This window comes from Tyto alba, unplaced genomic scaffold (genome assembly GCF_018691265.1).
Source record: "Tyto alba isolate M040663 unplaced genomic scaffold, T.alba_DEE_v4.0 Super-Scaffold_2, whole genome shotgun sequence".
Taxonomy (NCBI): domain Eukaryota; kingdom Metazoa; phylum Chordata; class Aves; order Strigiformes; family Tytonidae; genus Tyto; species Tyto alba.
In genome coordinates, this window is record NW_024881282.1 from 44,285,638 (window position 1) to 44,303,973 (window position 18,336).

The window sequence follows — 18,336 nt, forward strand, 5'->3', positions numbered from 1 at the left end:
CAAGCTCAGGTGCGCAGTCAGCAAATCCATGCTCACTATGTCCAAAGGGATAATTCATGGCCTGAGGGATAAGCAAAAATGTCCTTCAGAATCCTGACCAGACGCCATCTCCTAGAGAGCTAAAAGCCGCTGGCACAATGCTGCGATAAGTCATGGTGACTTGGCAGTGGTTCTGTGCTGTTCAGTTGAAGTTCCTCAACATGTTCATTATCACAAAATCAGTGAAAATAGGCAACTTACATAAAATGGTTTTACTCTTTATCTTTTTTTCTTTTTTTTTTTTTAACCCTTCTGCTACTGTTGAAGACAAAGCGTATTTTCAGTTCCATGAATAGATCACTGAAGTTGTTAACTAAACAGGATACATTTAAAAAAATAAATAAATTAAGTTGAAAATAGTCATAAATGATTTAGAATTACTGGATCATGAAGCTTTTTGAAAAATATGGGAAAAATAGAAATGATAGCTTCTTGAAAACTGTAGTTAAGGCTCCAATGTATAATATGTTAAAGAGTTCACATTTTAACTTTGTCCAGGATCTCTTTCAGTGTTTTGCAGTTGTGGCTGATGTTTGCAGAGCCTATTTTATTTTTCTAGTTGCTGTGCATTTGCTGGGGATTTCTCAGCTCCTTAGCCTTAGCCTCATTCTCAACCCACTCAACCATATTATTTTTAAAAGTTTGGTGTCTTCAAATTTGATTTGTATAGACATAAATTCCTGTAGTTATTATAACTGTTGTTTTTTATTCAAGAAAAGAAGATGTAGCTGGGTGGCTGCTAACTTTCTACATTGCTGTCATCAACCTAATTTTCATGTTTTCTAAATTGTCAGGTCTGGAGAATGGCTCCACTATCAGAATTATATCTTAATTTTCAACATTTTTACAAGTAGGATAATAATTTATATTAGATAATAACTGCTAAAATATGACTTTATATATGAGTCTTCTGTTCAGTTTGGATGCTAACTTAATATATGTTTAACCTGTAATGAACCATGTGGCATTCTGAGCATCTGTGATTTGCAAACCTTTTCATGTTCTGTTTTAGCACTGAGTACGATGTCATTGTTTCACATTTGGAAGTATCTATGATAGTTTCTTTCCTTCAATGGGTGACAGAAGGACAGATTTATTCTGGTCAGAGTTCTACAATAGCTCACAACTTCCAGGACTTTGTTTCTCATGTTATTCCCTACTAGAATGAGGTATGCTGCAACTTCCTAAATTAGCTGCCAGAGTTGCCTAGATATATATATTTAAGAGACAAAGCCTGAAGGCAAGATTTAACTTTTAGGAATTTCCTCTCTCAGCATGATACACACAGCAATGATGGCAGGAATCGCATCAGCTACTGTCTTGCTCTCTTATATTCATGTGGCAAGGCCATGCAAGACCATGGCTGAGAGATTAACATACTGTAATTCTAAGCAACCGCCAGTTGCTACAACCGCTTCTTTCTGCAGTGCCCTTGTATTACAGAAATCCTATGCATTGAAATCTTCGTGCATCTTAACCAGTGAAAGTGAGGGTGAGAATGTGAGTTTAGTAGCTAATCCTAGATACACCTTTGCCCTGCCACTATGATTGAATGCACCACTGGTATTCTCAGAGGATTTTTCAAGTGATTTTCCATATTATGTAGCCAGTTCTGAGTAATTTTTGTGTACAATTGTAAAAATGTTTCAGTCATCTTTTCAACAGATTCTTAAATATTGCAACGAAGTTATATGCAGTGTAACAGACAATCCACATATTTGATGACACAGAAACAGACATGTCCTTTGATAAAGCCAGCAAAAAGCAGTAAATATATCTGTTAATATTTTAGAAAATATTTAGAGATGAAAATGTAAAAAACTGAAGAAGTATAGCCAGAATTTAAGGACTCCATAATTACTGCAACATGTAGGAGCCACTACTGTGGCTTACAATTGCTCACAGTAGTTGGCAATCTCAACAGATCCCTTGCTATATAAACATTGCCTACTACTTCTTAAATCCCAGTGGCTTCTCATCTGATCCAAGATATGCTGACATGTCATTTGTAGCGCATCATTCATGAAAGAACCACATCCAAGTCTACAATATTTTTTGTAGATTTGGTACGGACACTTAGGAAGACAACTATTATGTTTGTTTGCTTGTCCAGAGAAGTCTGCATGTGTTATTTATTACGTTCTACAGTGAGAAGCATTGTAGGGTCAGACTGAAATGTCATCCTGCCTGAAATTTTCTCATTTTTCAAGTGTAAGTTAAGTTAGACAAAAATCCAAGATTGTTCTCTCTCTTCTATGCTGCAGTTCCCATTAATGCACTCAGAAATGTGATCACAAGCATTTGGACATATTATAATAAACTGAAAAGCTGTTCAATTGTCCAGAACTGGAGTTTCAAAACTAGTTGAGAGTTTCTATCTGATGATAATTGCAAACCTTAAGTGCACATACAGACAGAAAAAAATTATGAGCAGGTTTGAAGAGTGAGTGAATCGGTGCTAAAAACTTAGGCTGGGGGTTAATTTGCACTAAGTTAAATGCTGAACCAGAAAATATAAATGGCAATCCAAGGTGGAAAGCCTAAAAATTTTCTATTTTGACAGCACACTATCAAGTGATGCTATCTAAAACTGAGGTTGGCATTGTCAATAGGCATTGACAAATTGTATTAACGAAGTCAAGGATATTTTCTTGTTCAACTTCTAATGGAGTTTGAAACTAACACAGGATAAAAACTCAGCCTGAACATGATCCTTAGAACAATCATCTTGCTGTGTAAGCACAAACTCTGGACTTGCTATTGACAACATACCTGACTTTTTGAGGGGTTTTTCTGCATGTTTACCGTGCCTCAAATCATTGGTTAAAATCTATAAAGTATTAGTGTAAAGTAGTCTTCCAGAGACTTAGGTCATCATGGTACAGCTGTAGCAGAATGGTCAAATAGCTAGTATAGTTGATAATTACTGATATAATTGTTTACAAGCCACCATATTCTGAACTGCAATAGCTTAAACTAAAATTCAGTGCTGAGCTAATATCAAGACAAAGAGAGAACATTAACAATAGTAAAAGATTTAAAAGGTGCAAAATGCAATATTATCTAATTTCACATTTAGCTAGCATGTGAGAAAGTGTCATCTATCTATATGCACTGAGAATATTAATAATGCTGTATACAAAAGGTCCATTTAACAAGAAAATGTAATTTTTTATTGAAGCACTATGGAACAGATATCATGGAAAAGTCTAAAACACTAAAAGGTTCTGTCTTGGAAGTTCAAGCCCTGGACTATGAACCTGAGGCATGCTTTTTAACCAGTAATAACAACAATCACTTACTACTGTTTCCATGCAAATTTACTGGTGTATACTGTCTCATCTGTACTCCTATTTTGGTATGCGTTTGTCTACTTTATTCTAGTTGTAAGAATGTTCTTCCTAACTTTCACACTATCAATCTAAGGAATACAAATAGTTCAGGGCAGAAGAGATTTTTAAATAACCCAATACATTAATAATTAAGATTGTAGTTATGCAATAGTTAGAAGAGATTTGAAAATACTTTTTATTAGATAGCTTATTTCATACATGTTTACTTCCAACAAAATTATAAAATAATGTATTATATTTAAAATCTCTATGCAAGTGACAAGATAGTAAAACCTATCAGAAAAATAAAATCGGTGTAACTGCTAACTAAAACATTTTATTCCAAACAGTTTACACTCATTTTCTCTGCTTGTGTGTTTTTTTTAATCTAAAGTTTTGACAAGGTAGTAGTACCTTAGCACTAGGAAAATGTTTTTTCTCATGGTGGCATTTCTCCTTTCCAGTTAGGTTGTTTCTCTGTCCTCAAACCTCCAGTCACAAGCACAGATGCAGAGAGGCTGACCAGTAAATGAGGTTTTCTCTCTCTCTGTATAGGCCCATAACTCATCTCAGAGAATGATAGGATGTAGCTCAACCTTGTAACAGCTAAATTGCAAACCTTGTGTCTGCCAGTGGTTTCTTGTGTTTTTTTAAAAAATGGCAAACAATACTAAGCTATTTTTGTATCATATTTTTGTTATTTGCACCCAGAAGCAAAAGTGGAAATCTTTCTATGCTGGAAGTGGAATTCCTTCTAAAGTTTTTAAGTCAGAAATATCTGCACTTTGAAGATCAAACCAAAGTGGAATTTAAAGATGGATGTTTTAAGTTCCAATAAACCCAATAAAAAGATTACAAAGGCGATTACAAGCACTGGAGTAAAAAATACACCATTTACAAGAGCTGTAGTAAAAATACCCTAGTCCATCAATTCCGAATGTAGATTGCTAGTTTGCAGAAAGTCTGAAGAAAAGATTGCTCCTGAATGGTTGCCAATGTGGTATTTTACACGGATTTGAGAAATTGCAAAAAGCTGTTTATATCTGATGATATGTTTGGTGGACATTAAAAGTTGAATGATACTTTCCTTATCGTAAAATTAGAGGCATCAAATAATTGTGAACATGATTACAGATCTAAGCTCATTATTAACTTTATACAGAATCCAAAGGAATCTAGGAATGACCTTTTCCTGTGTCGATGAACTATGCAGTCATGTGATAACATTATTAATTTACTGAATAAAAGTATCACTCATGATCTGGCAATAGAAAGCCTAAATTCTTCCTCTTGATAGTATAAAAGAGGTTTAGTTCACAATTAGAAATTTACTCAAGGTAAGTTCATTTTTACCAAGTTCCAAATAATATTCAATCACTAGGTGCAAAATCTATTGCTTACAGGGCTGACTTTACACATAATTGAAATATATCATGAAAATTATTAAAGTGTACTGGCAACTATAATGAGAAATGCACAGTACTATGACAAATTGCTTTTGATAATTAAGAAGAAATACAAAAATAAGCTTGCATCACAGCTTTCTCAGTAAAATATGAAGGAAATGCAAATCAGCTAGGCAGACTAACTTTGTAACTCTTTGAAGAAAACTCTCTCCTTGATTCATGTGGTGTACGGGAGTTGTATATTTTTATTCATCATGTCTTAAGATTTAAGGTGTTGCAATATTTATTCGGAGAGTGAACATCTCCAGTTCATTCTCCATTGCATCGTGTCTACCTTTACCCGAGTCAACATGTCTTTCCTGTCTGACTGCTGCACCTCTGAACGGTGTATTTTCTCATCTTTACTACAAGCTTCCTTTCTAGACAGAATCGATGTTTTTTATTTGCTTGTTCATTTGTTCGTGCTTTGTGGTTTTTTTTTTTTCTTGCTTTTGTTTCTTTTTATTTCTTTTTTTTTTTTTTTTTTTTTTTGGTTGTTGTTGCTTTTTAAGAAAATTGCAAGCAAAATAAAAAACTGGTAGAAGACCCACTGGAGAGACTTAATGACAGAAAGTTTAGGGGGGTGGTGTTAAAGTGAAACATCATCTTCACGCTGTTGCGGCAGCAGCAGGAGCCTGGGCTATACGACTTGCGCACCATCACCGCGGGTCCCGGCTGGTGCCCTCCTTCCTCCCTCCTTCCTCCCTCCTTCCTCCCTCCTCCCTCCCTCCTTCCTCCCTCCCTCCCCGCAGCCTCCAGGCTCCCCCCTGCCAGGCCTCCATCCCCCCCCCCCCCCCCCCCCCCCCAGCACGCAGGTGTACCCGCTGCAGCCCCCCCGCCACCCCCCTGCTCCTGACCGACCCCTCTTCCTTCCTCAGACCCGCACCCCTCACCCACTCACCCTCTTCTTTTGGAAAACCGCCACGTTCTCCAAGGAAGTTCGCACCCCTGCGCCTGCTTCCCGCCTCCAGGCCACCCCAGAGGCCACCCCAGAGGCCACCGCCCCCCCCCCCCCCCCCCGGCCCCTCCACCCCGCCGACACCAGGCCGGGGCGGGCGGCTCGCAGCCCACGTGCGGCACACGGGACCCGGGGACACGGTGATGGCCACGCGTCCGGGCGGGAGGCGGCAGGGGACGGGGCAGCCGCGGGGACAGGGCAGCCGCGGGGACGGGGCGCGGCCCCAGGGTTTTTGGCGCGGCGGCGGGCCTCTGCCCCCCCCCTGCTCCTCCTCCTCCTCCTCCCGCTGCCGCCTCTGCCTCCTCCCCGCCCGCCTCCGGCAGCAGAGATGCTGCTGCAGGCGAGGGGAGGGGGGGGGGGGGGGGGGGCGCTCCTCCTTGCGTCAGGAGGTGCGGCTCCCCCAGCCCGGCGCTGCCCTCCCCCTTCCTCTCCCCCCGCCGCTTTTATGTCTGTCTTTAAACGCCGTCGCAGCGAGGGCTGGGGGCACATGTGCCTGCTGCCGCCTGCCCGCCGCTGAGCCCCGCGCCCGCACGGCCCCGCTCGCCACCCCGCGCCCCCCGCGGGGGCACCCGGATCCCCGCCCCCCCCCCCCCCCCTTCCCGCAGCCGGCGCCCGTCGAGCCCCGCGGGCGGAGGTAAGGCGAGGCGAGGCGAGGCGAGGCGAGGCAGGGCGAGGCGAAGGGCGCGGAGCGCTGCGCGGAGCGGAGGGCGGGCGGGCGGGCGGGCTGGACGCCGCCGCAACCGGCGCTTTCCCAGCCCTGCCCGTGGGCCGGGGCCGCGGGGTGAGCGCGGCCTTCTCCCGGGGGATAGGGGCAGGATGTGCCGGGGGGGGGGGGGCCCTTCCCGCCCAGGGTCCGCTTTCCTGTGGGGCGCAGGGGTTTTTTTCCCACCCCCCCCCCCCCCCCCACCCCCGGGGAGGCTGCGCTCCCCACGGCGCCAGCTTCGCTGGCAGGGAGGGAGCCGGCCCCTGGGAGACAATGGCGAGTGCCCGCTGGAAGCCGCCCATGTGCCTTAACTCAGCGATAAGTTAAAAGGATGTACGGGGCTGTTTTTATAATAATAATTATTATCATTTGGGTGAGGGGGGGGTTTAGGGCGGGGAATTTACATCCTTTTCCTACCGTGAGTGATAAGACACTTCATTCATCTCCCTCATGTTGCGTAAAACATCTTAAATTGTATGTGTAGCGCGCGTTTCGGGGGGCGAGGGCTGTCTCCCACGCGGGCGCGCCGCGTGTGCGCGCCTCCCCGCGTGTGCGCGCCTCCCCGCGCTGGCGGGGGAACGAGACCAGCCCCGCCGTTCCGGCCGAGGAGGGGGCAGGAATGTCGCCAGTCACGGGCGGCGACAGCGGCCCACGGGCGGCCGTCCCCGCCGCGTGCCGGCGGGCAGCGTGCGAGGCAGCGGCGTGGGGAGGGGGGGACACTGCTGTCGCCGCGTCCGTGGGCCGGGCGGAGGCGCGGGAGGGAGGTGGGGGAGACCCGCTGCCGCCCCGGGCGCGGCATTGTTGCCGCGGGTGCGTGGGCGTCGCCCCGCGGGGAGCGGCCCCGCGTTGCCGCCACCCGCATCCCTCGCCCCGCGCGGGCTGGAGCAGCCCCGAGGGCTGGGGGCTGGTGCACCCTGGTGTCAGCCATGTTTGGGTGGGTATGGTAATGAGGACCTCCGCGCAACCTTTGTGCGCCTGGGATTTATTTTCTCTTCAGGATTCTAATGGTTGCAGTCCTCTGTGTCCTACGGCATATCCACAGGGTAGATTCATACCTACAGTTTCCTTCCAGTGATTTTTTTCCCTTCGGTTTTCTTATTATTTCCCATGCCCATCCATATCGCCTGGTTTGTGGTTTGGTTTGGGTGTTGGGGTTTTTTATGGTGTTTTTTTTTTTTTTTATTTCATTCCATTTTACTAGTATTGGAGGGAACTGGAATTTCTTTGCAAGGCTTTGCTTTTGTTATGGAAGTAAATGAGATGATTGAAATGTGTCTGCACAGTCACACAGACCTGCCACATGGGAGACTGCAATGGGATTTGTTCCATTTAAGTAAATCATACTTCGTTTTATTTGTAAAAGATGCAGTCAAGACCTTATCCTCATCAGCCATTTTATTTTCTGTGTGATATTGCTACATAACAAGCTCACTGCTGTAGTATTGATTTCTAAGAAAAGCCTAATTATTTTTAAATAGTATGTCACCATCAGTATGTCACTGTGACACACTATAGAACAGGGATCCAAATCTCCATTTCCCCCTCCGAAGAAAAGTATAAATGAAGTAAAGATTTTGTTATCTGATGATGTACTATGCAGACAGCTTACTCCATTTGATTAAAAAATGATGACAACATACTGAGTTTTTTCTATTTAGTCGTCTGTTTCCTGTTATCAACATCTCCTTAAAAAGGAAGCATTAAAAATTCTTAGGAAAGATTCCTTAATTTTGTCATGGCTAATGTACAAGATTTTGGTTTATGCATAGACCATATTAAGATAATGATAGAATTACAGCCTGCATTCGGTGCATATTAAACACTCCCTTTGGGCTCAGCTCTGCACTTCAGATTCAAGAATGAAAAATCCCATTGGTTTTGAACTGTGCATGAAAAACCAAACCATTTCATAGATGTTCAGATGTGCCACCGGTAGTGAAACTGATTGAGTGAAACTGCTAAGGCATCTTCAGAGTAGTTTTGCAGCATAAACTGATTCCTCTTGACCTTTAGTGTCTTGTCATTCTTACAGTTTTCTTTTTTCTTACAGGCAAGCAAGTGAAAAAGTAGTAGTGCAGATGAGAACCATATAGATGGAACAACTCTGTCAGCTCTCTTTTCTCTGACGTATATTGCAAAAGCCTCTATGCACAAAACTTTTAAACTGTTGAATTTATAAGAAAAGAAAAAAAAATATCCAGAAACACAATCTACTAATTACAGCTGTTCCTTTTGGTATAAATTGTATTGTTAAGATATATTGGAGTAGTTGGTATGGAATTACATCACTTGGGATGTATTTGTGGTAGGAATCTTTTTGGGAAGACATATTTTATTTTCTGAAATTCTTTAGTATACAAGCAGAAGTGTCCACAACATTAAGGACATGTTCATCTGTGTCTCCAGCTATTTTCCATTACACTGTTTCACTCATATCAAGGAATAATGTTCTTGCTCAAAAGACAAAATACCTGTTGATTTTGGAAGAACAGTGTTGGGTCCTTTGCTCATAAAGTTTATAAATCAGTGTGACAGTGGATTGTAAAAAATGCTAATACCAGTAGCAGCTTTTCCATGTGACTTTAAACATCTCTGACCTTTTAGTTGGTTGCAGAATAATCAGCAGGTGGCATCTCAAAACTTAAGCAACTCCCTTCCTCTTTGAAATTTGCTTCAAAGTAACCTTGCCATTACTCAGGAAATGTTCTTGAATAATTTAGGAAGAAAACATATTATCAGCAAATGATAACTGAGTGCTGTTCTGCTGAGAACTGGATGCACAAAACCTGACAAGCCCATACACAGCAGTGTGAAAGAGCAATGGTAACTGCCAAAACAGTTGCTTTAGGCAATGGCAATAATTGGGCTGAGCTTCCCAGCGGCCTACGCTGAAATAGAGCTCTTCATTCTTAGCCCTCACTCTTAGGACTAGGGGTTCCTAATTTTCTCTATGGGAGAAAGAAAAGAAAAAGGTTGCATAACACTGTGTACAACAGTGACTTGAATCTAACTCGTGGTGCCAGTAGTCTGTTTTCCTCTTTGGGAAAATAGTTTTTTGCTGCTGGCAAATGATATTAGTTTTGCATTTCAAGTGTCAGAAACGTGTACTGCAGTGCTAATGATTCAGCATGCTCTTCTTAAGCCAAAATGGAGAAGGGGTGGGAAACTGGAATAGGACATATACAGTGTTGGAACAGTTCAGCTTCTTTGCTTCTTTGCTTGTATTTTATACATGAACAATCACATAAACTCTTCCCAAGGACAACTTGATTTAGTTACTGATCTGTTCCAAAGCACAGAAGGCATAGAGTTAAGGTGTCAGGGCAACTATATATCTGGTAATGTCTAATTTCCAGTATTTGATTTTGCAACTTAAATAACTTCAGTCCTTTAATGAAATATTTAATATATTTTTATATCCTCTCACTTCTCAGAAGTGTGATAAGATTTTATAATAAAGTTGTGGTCCTCTTGTAGCTTATATGGTGAATTTAGAAAAGGGAGATTTTGTTTCAGGTTGCCAGCAGTTACGCATTTTGAGCTTGACCAGTCAAGGGAGGAGTATTCTACTTCACGCAGCTTCAGCTGGAGGAGTGGTAACTGCTGATTTTGTTCCTTCAATAAAGTACATCTAAGAAAAGACTTAGAATAAGTGACACGTTTTCTCCATCTGAATGGGAAATTACAGTTAGCATACCATGTAAGTCTGTGAAGTATTTCAGTGAAGTTGATTTGTGAGAAGGAAATACTGAGAAATCTGAGAAAGCAGGTGAGAAACTACAGTAAGGCCAACAAAATCTTTAGAGATTACAAGCAATTAAAAGGAAAAACTGGACATTCAAAAGCTCTAGGTTGTACCATTCTCTTAGATATTTATGTTGGGCCACTGATTTAAGAATAAGTCATAGGAGTTATTAAATCTATTGGCAATGAACAATTCTGAGAGAGTAATCTTACTATTTTTGTCAAATCATTGTGTTTGTTTTGTAGGAAGTATTCTTCTGTAACTAAAATTTAAGGAGACTAATCTGGGAGAAAAGTTGTCAGCATTTGAGACTGTACAGGGTCTCGATGTGAGAAAAAGTCGGGAAGAACATTTTGTAGAAACGGAGAAGAAATTTTCCAGCAGTCTGAAACAGATGCAGTGTCACTGAAGTCTGTATAAATACCCGTATTTGCAGCAGGTGTGAATGTAGTCTTGCGTCTTTAAATAGTTTTGCTATAGCCTAAATGATTTAATTGTATAAAGACTCCAGAATCAAAACCATTCCTTTTTCCTAATGCTTTCAAGTCTCCTATAGCCCAAAGAGCTCTTATTTTTTTGCTATGTATCATGCATTAACATGTCTCAGATAACATCACCGAAGAATGCAGAGAAATGTAAGTTTCATTGTATAGACTATAATTATCCTTCATTATGATTGAGTTAAGTACTTATCGAATCTCTATCTGTTACTGACAGGCTGTATTAAACTATCTAGGGCAAAATGCTAGATCATGTAGTTCACGCTGAAGAGTAGCATAATGGCTGCTTCAGTAGATAAAAATGGGCTTGACTAGGCAAAAAGGCTATGGTGCTATTCTTATTTCCGCCAAAGAACACAATGCTGCATTGCAGCAGTAATTCGGTCTGTGCAGTGAGTACTGTAACACAATGTAACTCTTGCTGAAATAATGATCTGTACACAGATTCTCCCAGCGATAGCCATTCTTCACAGTCAGTACTCCCACAAAACCTGGATTGCTCCTGCAGACTTCTCTCTCACTCAGTCAGATATGATGGTCGTTAGCTATTCTCTCCATCCTGCCTGCACCAGTGGCCTGATTCCTTTTTGCAGACTCACAGTAGTCCTTTGCTCCTAAAACTTTGGTTTTCCTTTTTCGATATTGGTTGCTCCCATCATGCTTTCTTCTGCTTAGTTCATGGACTTGTGTTTGAGATGCATTTTATAGGCTTCCTTCAAGGTGCAGAAGCTCGTCTTACTTTTGCATATAATCCTCATCCAGTGATTTCATACAGACTGAAACCTTTGGTGTGAATATCAGTCAAGATCTTTTATGAACATCTGCCATGGTGAGAATCCTGACTTTTGGTTCTGTGTCCTCTGCTGAATCATACTGGTTTCTTCACTGGGAGTCGATGTGGAGATCTTATTAACAGGAGCGCAAGACGTAAGCTTATGGGACTGGACTGGTACACTGCGCTATCACAGTCTACCTTCAAAGCAGAGATTAGAGAAATGTGAGCTGGCTGCAGTTTTATATTGCGTTTTTCTACCCCCACAGCAGCGTGTTGGTATGTTAACTGCTTCATCAGAGAAGAAAGCAGAGCACTGAGGAACAGAATATTAATCCTTTTCTCCCTTTAATGGCAAACATTGAACTTAAAAAGGTATCCATTATTTCTTTTTTCTATTTTTATAATGTTATAGTAGCCATCTACAATGTTACTTTCTGTCTGGGCTATCTTGATAGTCTTTTATGAAGTAGAAACACAGTATTTTAATTTTTTTCCCCCTTTCCTTCCAACTCACACTGAAGACTGAAGCTGTTTTTGATCAAAGGAGATTTGAGGATTATTTGTAATGCATTAAAATTTGAATGTAGATAATTTTGCTGAATTGATGTGTTTTCTTCAGATGTAAAAATAATAAAATACATTGTGATCGAAAAGAACAGAGGATTTTTTGGGCTTTCTTTTTCAGAGGGGAGTGCTGGTTTTAGAAAGGAACACAATGTAAAAATAATAGTGTTTTAATTTATGCCAGAAAAGCATTGCTAGAAGTTCTTTAATATTTAGTTGTATCAGTTGTTGCAACCGTATTGTGAGATGTTCTAAACATGAAATTGCTTTACAAATGTCTTTTTATAGAGACTTGTGCTGTAATTGCAAGAACATGGGGCAGTTGTACTCATTATACTTTCAAATTTGTAAGCAAGTGAGATTTTTTGGTGCCTGTTTTTCTGTACACATTGTGAAAATCTTCAGCCTCATAACTTTTGTTTACTGGTACTACAGAATTGAGAGAACTAGAAGTACAATGTTCATCTAGTAAATGTCTGTATATTGGGCTGCAGATCTATCTAATAGAGATACATCAAAAGGTAGCCCAACGTAAGATTCGTCACCAATGTAAGGGTGAAGAGCAGGCAGTGGTGGACAGAACTAGTACTGCTCCCTTACAAGCATCACGTGTAAGAAAGATTGGGAGAAAAGGGCAGCAGAATTTTTAAATGTGTCTTTTGGTGCTTTGACTAATGAAGTTCCTTTGAACCTTACTGCAAACGCTCACATTTTCATCAGCAGAGGCTTTATGGGTCGTATCTCCCTGTGCCAGCATTTCTGAATGCAGGCCTGAAGCTGAAGTTCTATAGCAAGCCCAGATCTCCCAGGGAGCTAATTTGAGTCTGAATTCCCCATCGCAAGGGATTATTATTGCTTAATCTGCTAATAATGTGGCAGTCTAATCAGGTTACTTTACTTCTGCATGCTGATGCATTAAGGCTTGATTCTTCTTCTGTAGAAGAAAATAACAAAATTCCTACTGTGTTCTAAGAAAGGAAGTTTGGGGCTGCGGTTTACTTGATGTGTCAAAAAAGACTCACTGTTATATCTTTCAGAATTAGAAAGAAGTAGAGATTTTAACATATCACGGACAGGTCTAATAAGACATGATGAAAATCTAGTTTATTTGTTTGATTTAGTAAATTGTTTCCAAAAGTTTGTTTATGCTAACTCAGATTATTGATTACTGTTAATTCAGTGACAGAATAATTTTCTAAATGTTCTTCTAACTGAACCATGTACTACTGTTTAGCAGTTTCCATTCTGTTAAATTCCCTCAAACAATACAGATACTTGCTGGGTCAGTTTAAGATTAATTTTATATTACTTTTTTTTTTTTTAAAGGGGATTTTATGTAAGAAAAGGGATACAGTCTTTGTTCATTTCAGTTTTGGAAAAGTTCAGGGAAATATTATATTCTGCAGTAAATGTGATAATAAAATTTCCTTTCAGTGTTTTCATCTGACATGACATCACTGAGTTAGGAGAAGGATGAGTGAAACTGCCTGGAAACCATAATTAAATCAATTGATCAAATTCCATGATCTAGAGCTAAGATAGAAAACAAAAAATAAATAGAAAACCAAGTCTCCAAACAATCAGCTTTAATAATTATATTTTAGACATTTTACTTTTAATCCAAGATGCTGGAAATTGCATAGTATAGTACGTTTTAAAATACATCACAATATTTTGGACTTGGAGTTTAAAGTGATCCCAGTAATGGCTGAGTCTACTTATACTGAATTTTGCAGTTCATTAGTAAATGTGGTGGCTTGTTACGTAGATTTCTTAATGATGCATAGGAGAAGCGGTCCTATCACATAATGCTGTATTACTGCATGAGACTGTGTAGAAGGTAGCTAGTAATGGAACTAACCGAAAGAGCAGTTTAACAGAATTTGGCATGACATTTCCTAATTACTGTTTAATGCTAAAGAAGAACTTAAATACTGGACTAGATCCAAGTGATGTTGTAACCCAAATTAGGTTTTTATAGGTCGAAGTGCTGAAGTTCAATACTGTGATATTAAAAAAGCTTGTTCAGTGGTTCGTGTTTAGCTGAACTGTGCTGGTGAGTAACTTTACTTGCTGTCTCCCTATTCAGTCTTCACTTGGGAGCATTCACATCTAGACCTAGCTTGGGCTGAGTAGTTTGGTATCTGTCTTCTGTGTGGTTTTAATTTGGATCAAAGAGAGAGGCTTCTGTGTACCTCTCTGAGCATGTTCTGGGAGTGCTGAGCACAGAACGGCAGGCTCCTTGCACAAACCAGCTGGGACCATACTTTGAACATGTGTACCTGATGGTAGTGTCTGGTGAGGTAGGACACCTCATTTGGTTTGGTACTGACTTGTTTAGTACAGAGGATGAGTTGTTAAATCTGACAGTCAGAGACCACCTGTGGATTTGTGATGTATCCTGAGGGACTACCCTGCATCCTTCATGCAGTCTGGCCCATGGTACGTACTCAGAAAACCACCACTGTTAGAACCAAGCACCAGTCTGCTGAGCGTGCCTCCCACATTTTCTCAAGCCCTGCAAGTATTGCAAGATTATATAGTGATAGTGCTGTGGATAGCATCCTGCTTAATGGAAGGGTAATGAAAGGGAAATTTATATGATACTGTGCTAGGAATAAAATATCAAGCCCGGTTTGTTGTGGAGTATAGTAATGCAATGTTTAACGCATGACAGGACAGAATGATGCAATTTCTGTTGGAATTGACTCATCTGTGAGAGATCTAGATAAATCATACTGCTGCCCTGCAAGTTACTATATCTAAAATAATTAATACAGATATGACCTTTAAAAACATTTTAATAAATACTGATAGATGGCTTGTGCCTTTTTGACTGAAATGCCATTTGGTTGTCACAGTCAGAGAAGGATTTCAGACCTACAGACAAATACTGATGTAGTTTCACTTGTGCAGCTGTTATATTAAATACAGAGAGCAAACTTTTATTTTAACGTACTCCCTGAACTTACTACTAATTACTAGAACTGAGAATCTGCTCTAATTTAAATCAGTGGAACAAAAGGAAAAGAGAAGTTTGAAATGTGACTAAAGGTAGTGGTTGAAGTACCAGATGCTGTGTCTTACAGTCCCAAAGCTCCATTAGGACTGCTTAAATGCTTCAACTTAATGTATTATTGGTGTTTGCATTCTGGTTCTACCTAGATGTCTCAGTCAGAGCTAAGAGCTACTGAACATGGACTAGAAGAGGGTGTAGCCCTTTGAAGAGTTCACAGCCCAAAACACAACACAGAAAAAAAGAGGCCTGAATAGACATTTGTTAGCTCAGAGATACAGGATACAGTGTTAAGATTTCCCTGTTGTCTTAACAACTCTCTTTACCCATTGTACTATTCTTTGTATAGCTCATACACTTAATTTTTTTTAAGAACTGGTATCAGTCTAAACAAAGCCTGATACTGGTTTCATTACATGTCAAAAGGAAGGTTTATAGGACCCTGAACCCTTCCATGAACTGTGGTGAGCATGAAGCAGCAGATCACAAGGCAGGAGGCTCTACTGTGCTTAAAAAATTTGGGCTTACTGCCAGCGCTGGAGTTGCTGAGAGGAGGCAGTAACAGGAGGGAGAGGGAAAGTGAGAAGGCAGTGACAGGAGTCTAGGGAATGAATGAAAAGAGGTTGCGGTGGAGTTCAGTAGGCAACTGGAGTGAAGTTCAACTTCCAAATCCTTGGAAACTATTGAAAAAAGGTAATTGTCCTGTTGGTCAGGAGACTGGTGATAGTATTTATGGTGACAGAGGTTTTAGTTCTGTTGTGAACTCTCATTTCGGTAAGCTGTGGGCTGGGTTCCAGTGGCTTAAAGTCTTTTCTTCTGGTCTGTCACTGAAGCAGCCCTGAGGTGCTTATCTCTCAATTATTGTGCTAACAGTCCAGTAACACCTTGCAGTTCTCAGCTATGTGCGAGTTCATCAGAACATGATACAGCCTTTGTCCCATAGACCAGATGTTGCAGCAAGTCCATAAGCAAAAGCTGAGAGGTCTCAAGTATCCCAGAGTAATTTCTGATTCTCATCAGTTAGCAGTTCTTGATTAGACTCCTTGTGTATTCCCTTTTTAGGGTTTTCACGAAGCTTAACACATAATCTAAATCCCTTTTAAGACTCTTAATTGTGCAGATGGCTTTGCACATACTAGTTTTATCCCATGTGATTACTGAAGAATTTCTTGAACAACATTCCTCCCCAAAAATCTTATGGGTACCTTCAGTTTGGCAGCTGCAAGCAAGTCTATCTTTTGAAGTGATTCATTGTGTTAAGGAAAAACATTTATTCAAATGCAGGCGTTTTTGTGTCTGTGCATAAATGTTTGAAACAGCAGACCGTTAAAATTGACTTGGTTATGGCTTTCCAGATGTTTCAGATATGTTTAATTATTTCTTATTTCTAAGAAACTACCTAAAGCATCAAAGCTCATAAGAGATGAGAATCTCTCATTTGAAAATATGATTATGGTTATATATTCCTTCATAATACAGGAAAATAAGTCACCATTGCTTTTGAAGCACTAGGTGCATCCTATAGATAAAAATTTTAATTTCTGCATGACTTTCTGAAATGATCTGAAAAACTTAATCTACTTTGTTTAAAATATATTTTTAATAAATTCAAGTACAGCTGTTAGGTTAGGAAGTAATGGAACCGGGCTCCTAAATTTTATGTAAAATGCATACCCCAGTATGCCTGATAAGAATCTTGTTATGTTATGCTGTCAAAATATGAGCAATTAGCCAATCAGTCTTTAGGAAATAAAAAACCGAAACCGATAAAACCCTCAGTCAAGTGAATGAAATGTATTCTACATAAATATTTAAGGGCAAATAGTGGACTTAATTCCTGCAATTTGGAAGTAGTTTAACATCCCTTTCTTCTCTTTTCCTCCTGTTGTCAAATCATTGATATAAGCAGAAATGGGTAAACCAAAGCATACAATTTCTAAATTAAGTTTCTTCTGCATAATAGTATAATATCCTTCTTTATTTTTTTCACAGATACTTTCAGTAGAACAAACATTCAGAAACAGAAGTCCTTACTCTTGATTCCCTGATATCAAGGACTCATCAGGCACCATCTTAAGTCTGTTGCTTCAATATTTTTGGCCAAGCAGAGGGAGAGCTTTCTTCAGCACTTGTCCATCTGTCTCAGCTGAACTTGACTTCTTTACTGTTTTTCTCATATTACAAATGCCTAAGAACAGCAAGGTAGTGAAAAGAGAACTAGATGATGAAGTCATTGAGTCAGTTAAGGACCTTCTATCTAATGAAGACTCTTCAGATGATGCCTTTAAGAAGAGTGAACTTATGGTTGATGATCAGGAAGAAAAAGATGTAGATGTTGAAGAAGGCTCAGATGTAGAAGATGAAAGACCTGCTTGGAACAGCAAACTTCAGTATATTCTGGCACAAGTTGGATTTTCTGTGGGATTGGGGAATGTGTGGCGATTCCCATATCTGTGTCAGAAAAATGGTGGAGGTAAGTCTTGTGATAGCTAGTCGTAGCTAAATGATTCAGATTTCAAGGTTAGCAGAGATATCCACAGTAAGACCTGATCCAGCATGTCAGGTTTTTCTGTTAATTTCTGCCCGTGCCTATGAGCTCTATTGAGAGAGACACATCTGTTAAAGTAAGTAGCAGATTCTTCTAAGATTCTATTTCCTCATTTTAGGGGAGAAAGTTCTTGATATGACCTTAACTAGTGGTCAAACTAGTGGTTAAGTAAAATACATATTTATGGAGGGGTTGCATTATTTAGGACCTGGCTATTGTGCTAAAGTGTTCTTCATAGTACTTGGACAATAAATCAAAGCATTAAATCTGCATTAAGTCTGCATCCACTTTAAAGACCATAGCAGTATTTGGTCTTTAGCATTTAGGTGTACAAAGCTTCACACCTTTACTTTTTAATTGCTTTTAGCTCCTACGGCTTTTGATCATGATTTACTTTGCAGGAACAAGAAAATACTGTAAGAGTGAGAAGGATTTTTTTACTGATAATGAATAGTTTAAATCATTTCGTTAAGGGAATGTATCTGCTTTGTGCTGTTACATAGTTAACTATTTTCCTAAATAACAAGTTACCTTTTACTTAGAACAAAAACATCAAGCTGTTTATTTGTTAACTGTCCATATATGGTCTTGAATGCAGTATGAATTATGAGGCTAGAGACCTTCCTCTGTGAATTCAGGATTAGTGTTTTATTCTATGCTCTACTGTACCCTACTATACTACATTAATGCACATTCCATTGTAGCTGATTA

At 40.2% G+C, this 18,336-nt stretch overlaps 1 protein-coding gene across 5 annotated transcripts in view; it reads left to right on the forward strand.

Moving 5' to 3' along the window:
* Positions 1-6,159: 6,159 nt before the first annotated feature.
* Positions 6,160-18,336, forward strand: part of SLC6A15 (solute carrier family 6 member 15) — a 37,892-nt gene continuing 25,715 nt past the window's right edge. The window contains exons 1-4 of one of the 5 annotated variants that reach the window (XM_042792197.1): positions 6,160-6,408; positions 10,468-11,649; positions 11,764-11,869; positions 17,070-17,550. In XM_042792197.1, coding sequence (XP_042648131.1) covers positions 17,262-17,550 — 289 coding nt within the window. In that variant the 5' untranslated portion in view covers positions 6,160-6,408; positions 10,468-11,649; positions 11,764-11,869; positions 17,070-17,261. The other 4 variants (XM_042792195.1, XM_042792196.1, XM_042792198.1 and 1 more) reach the window with 4 other exon arrangements.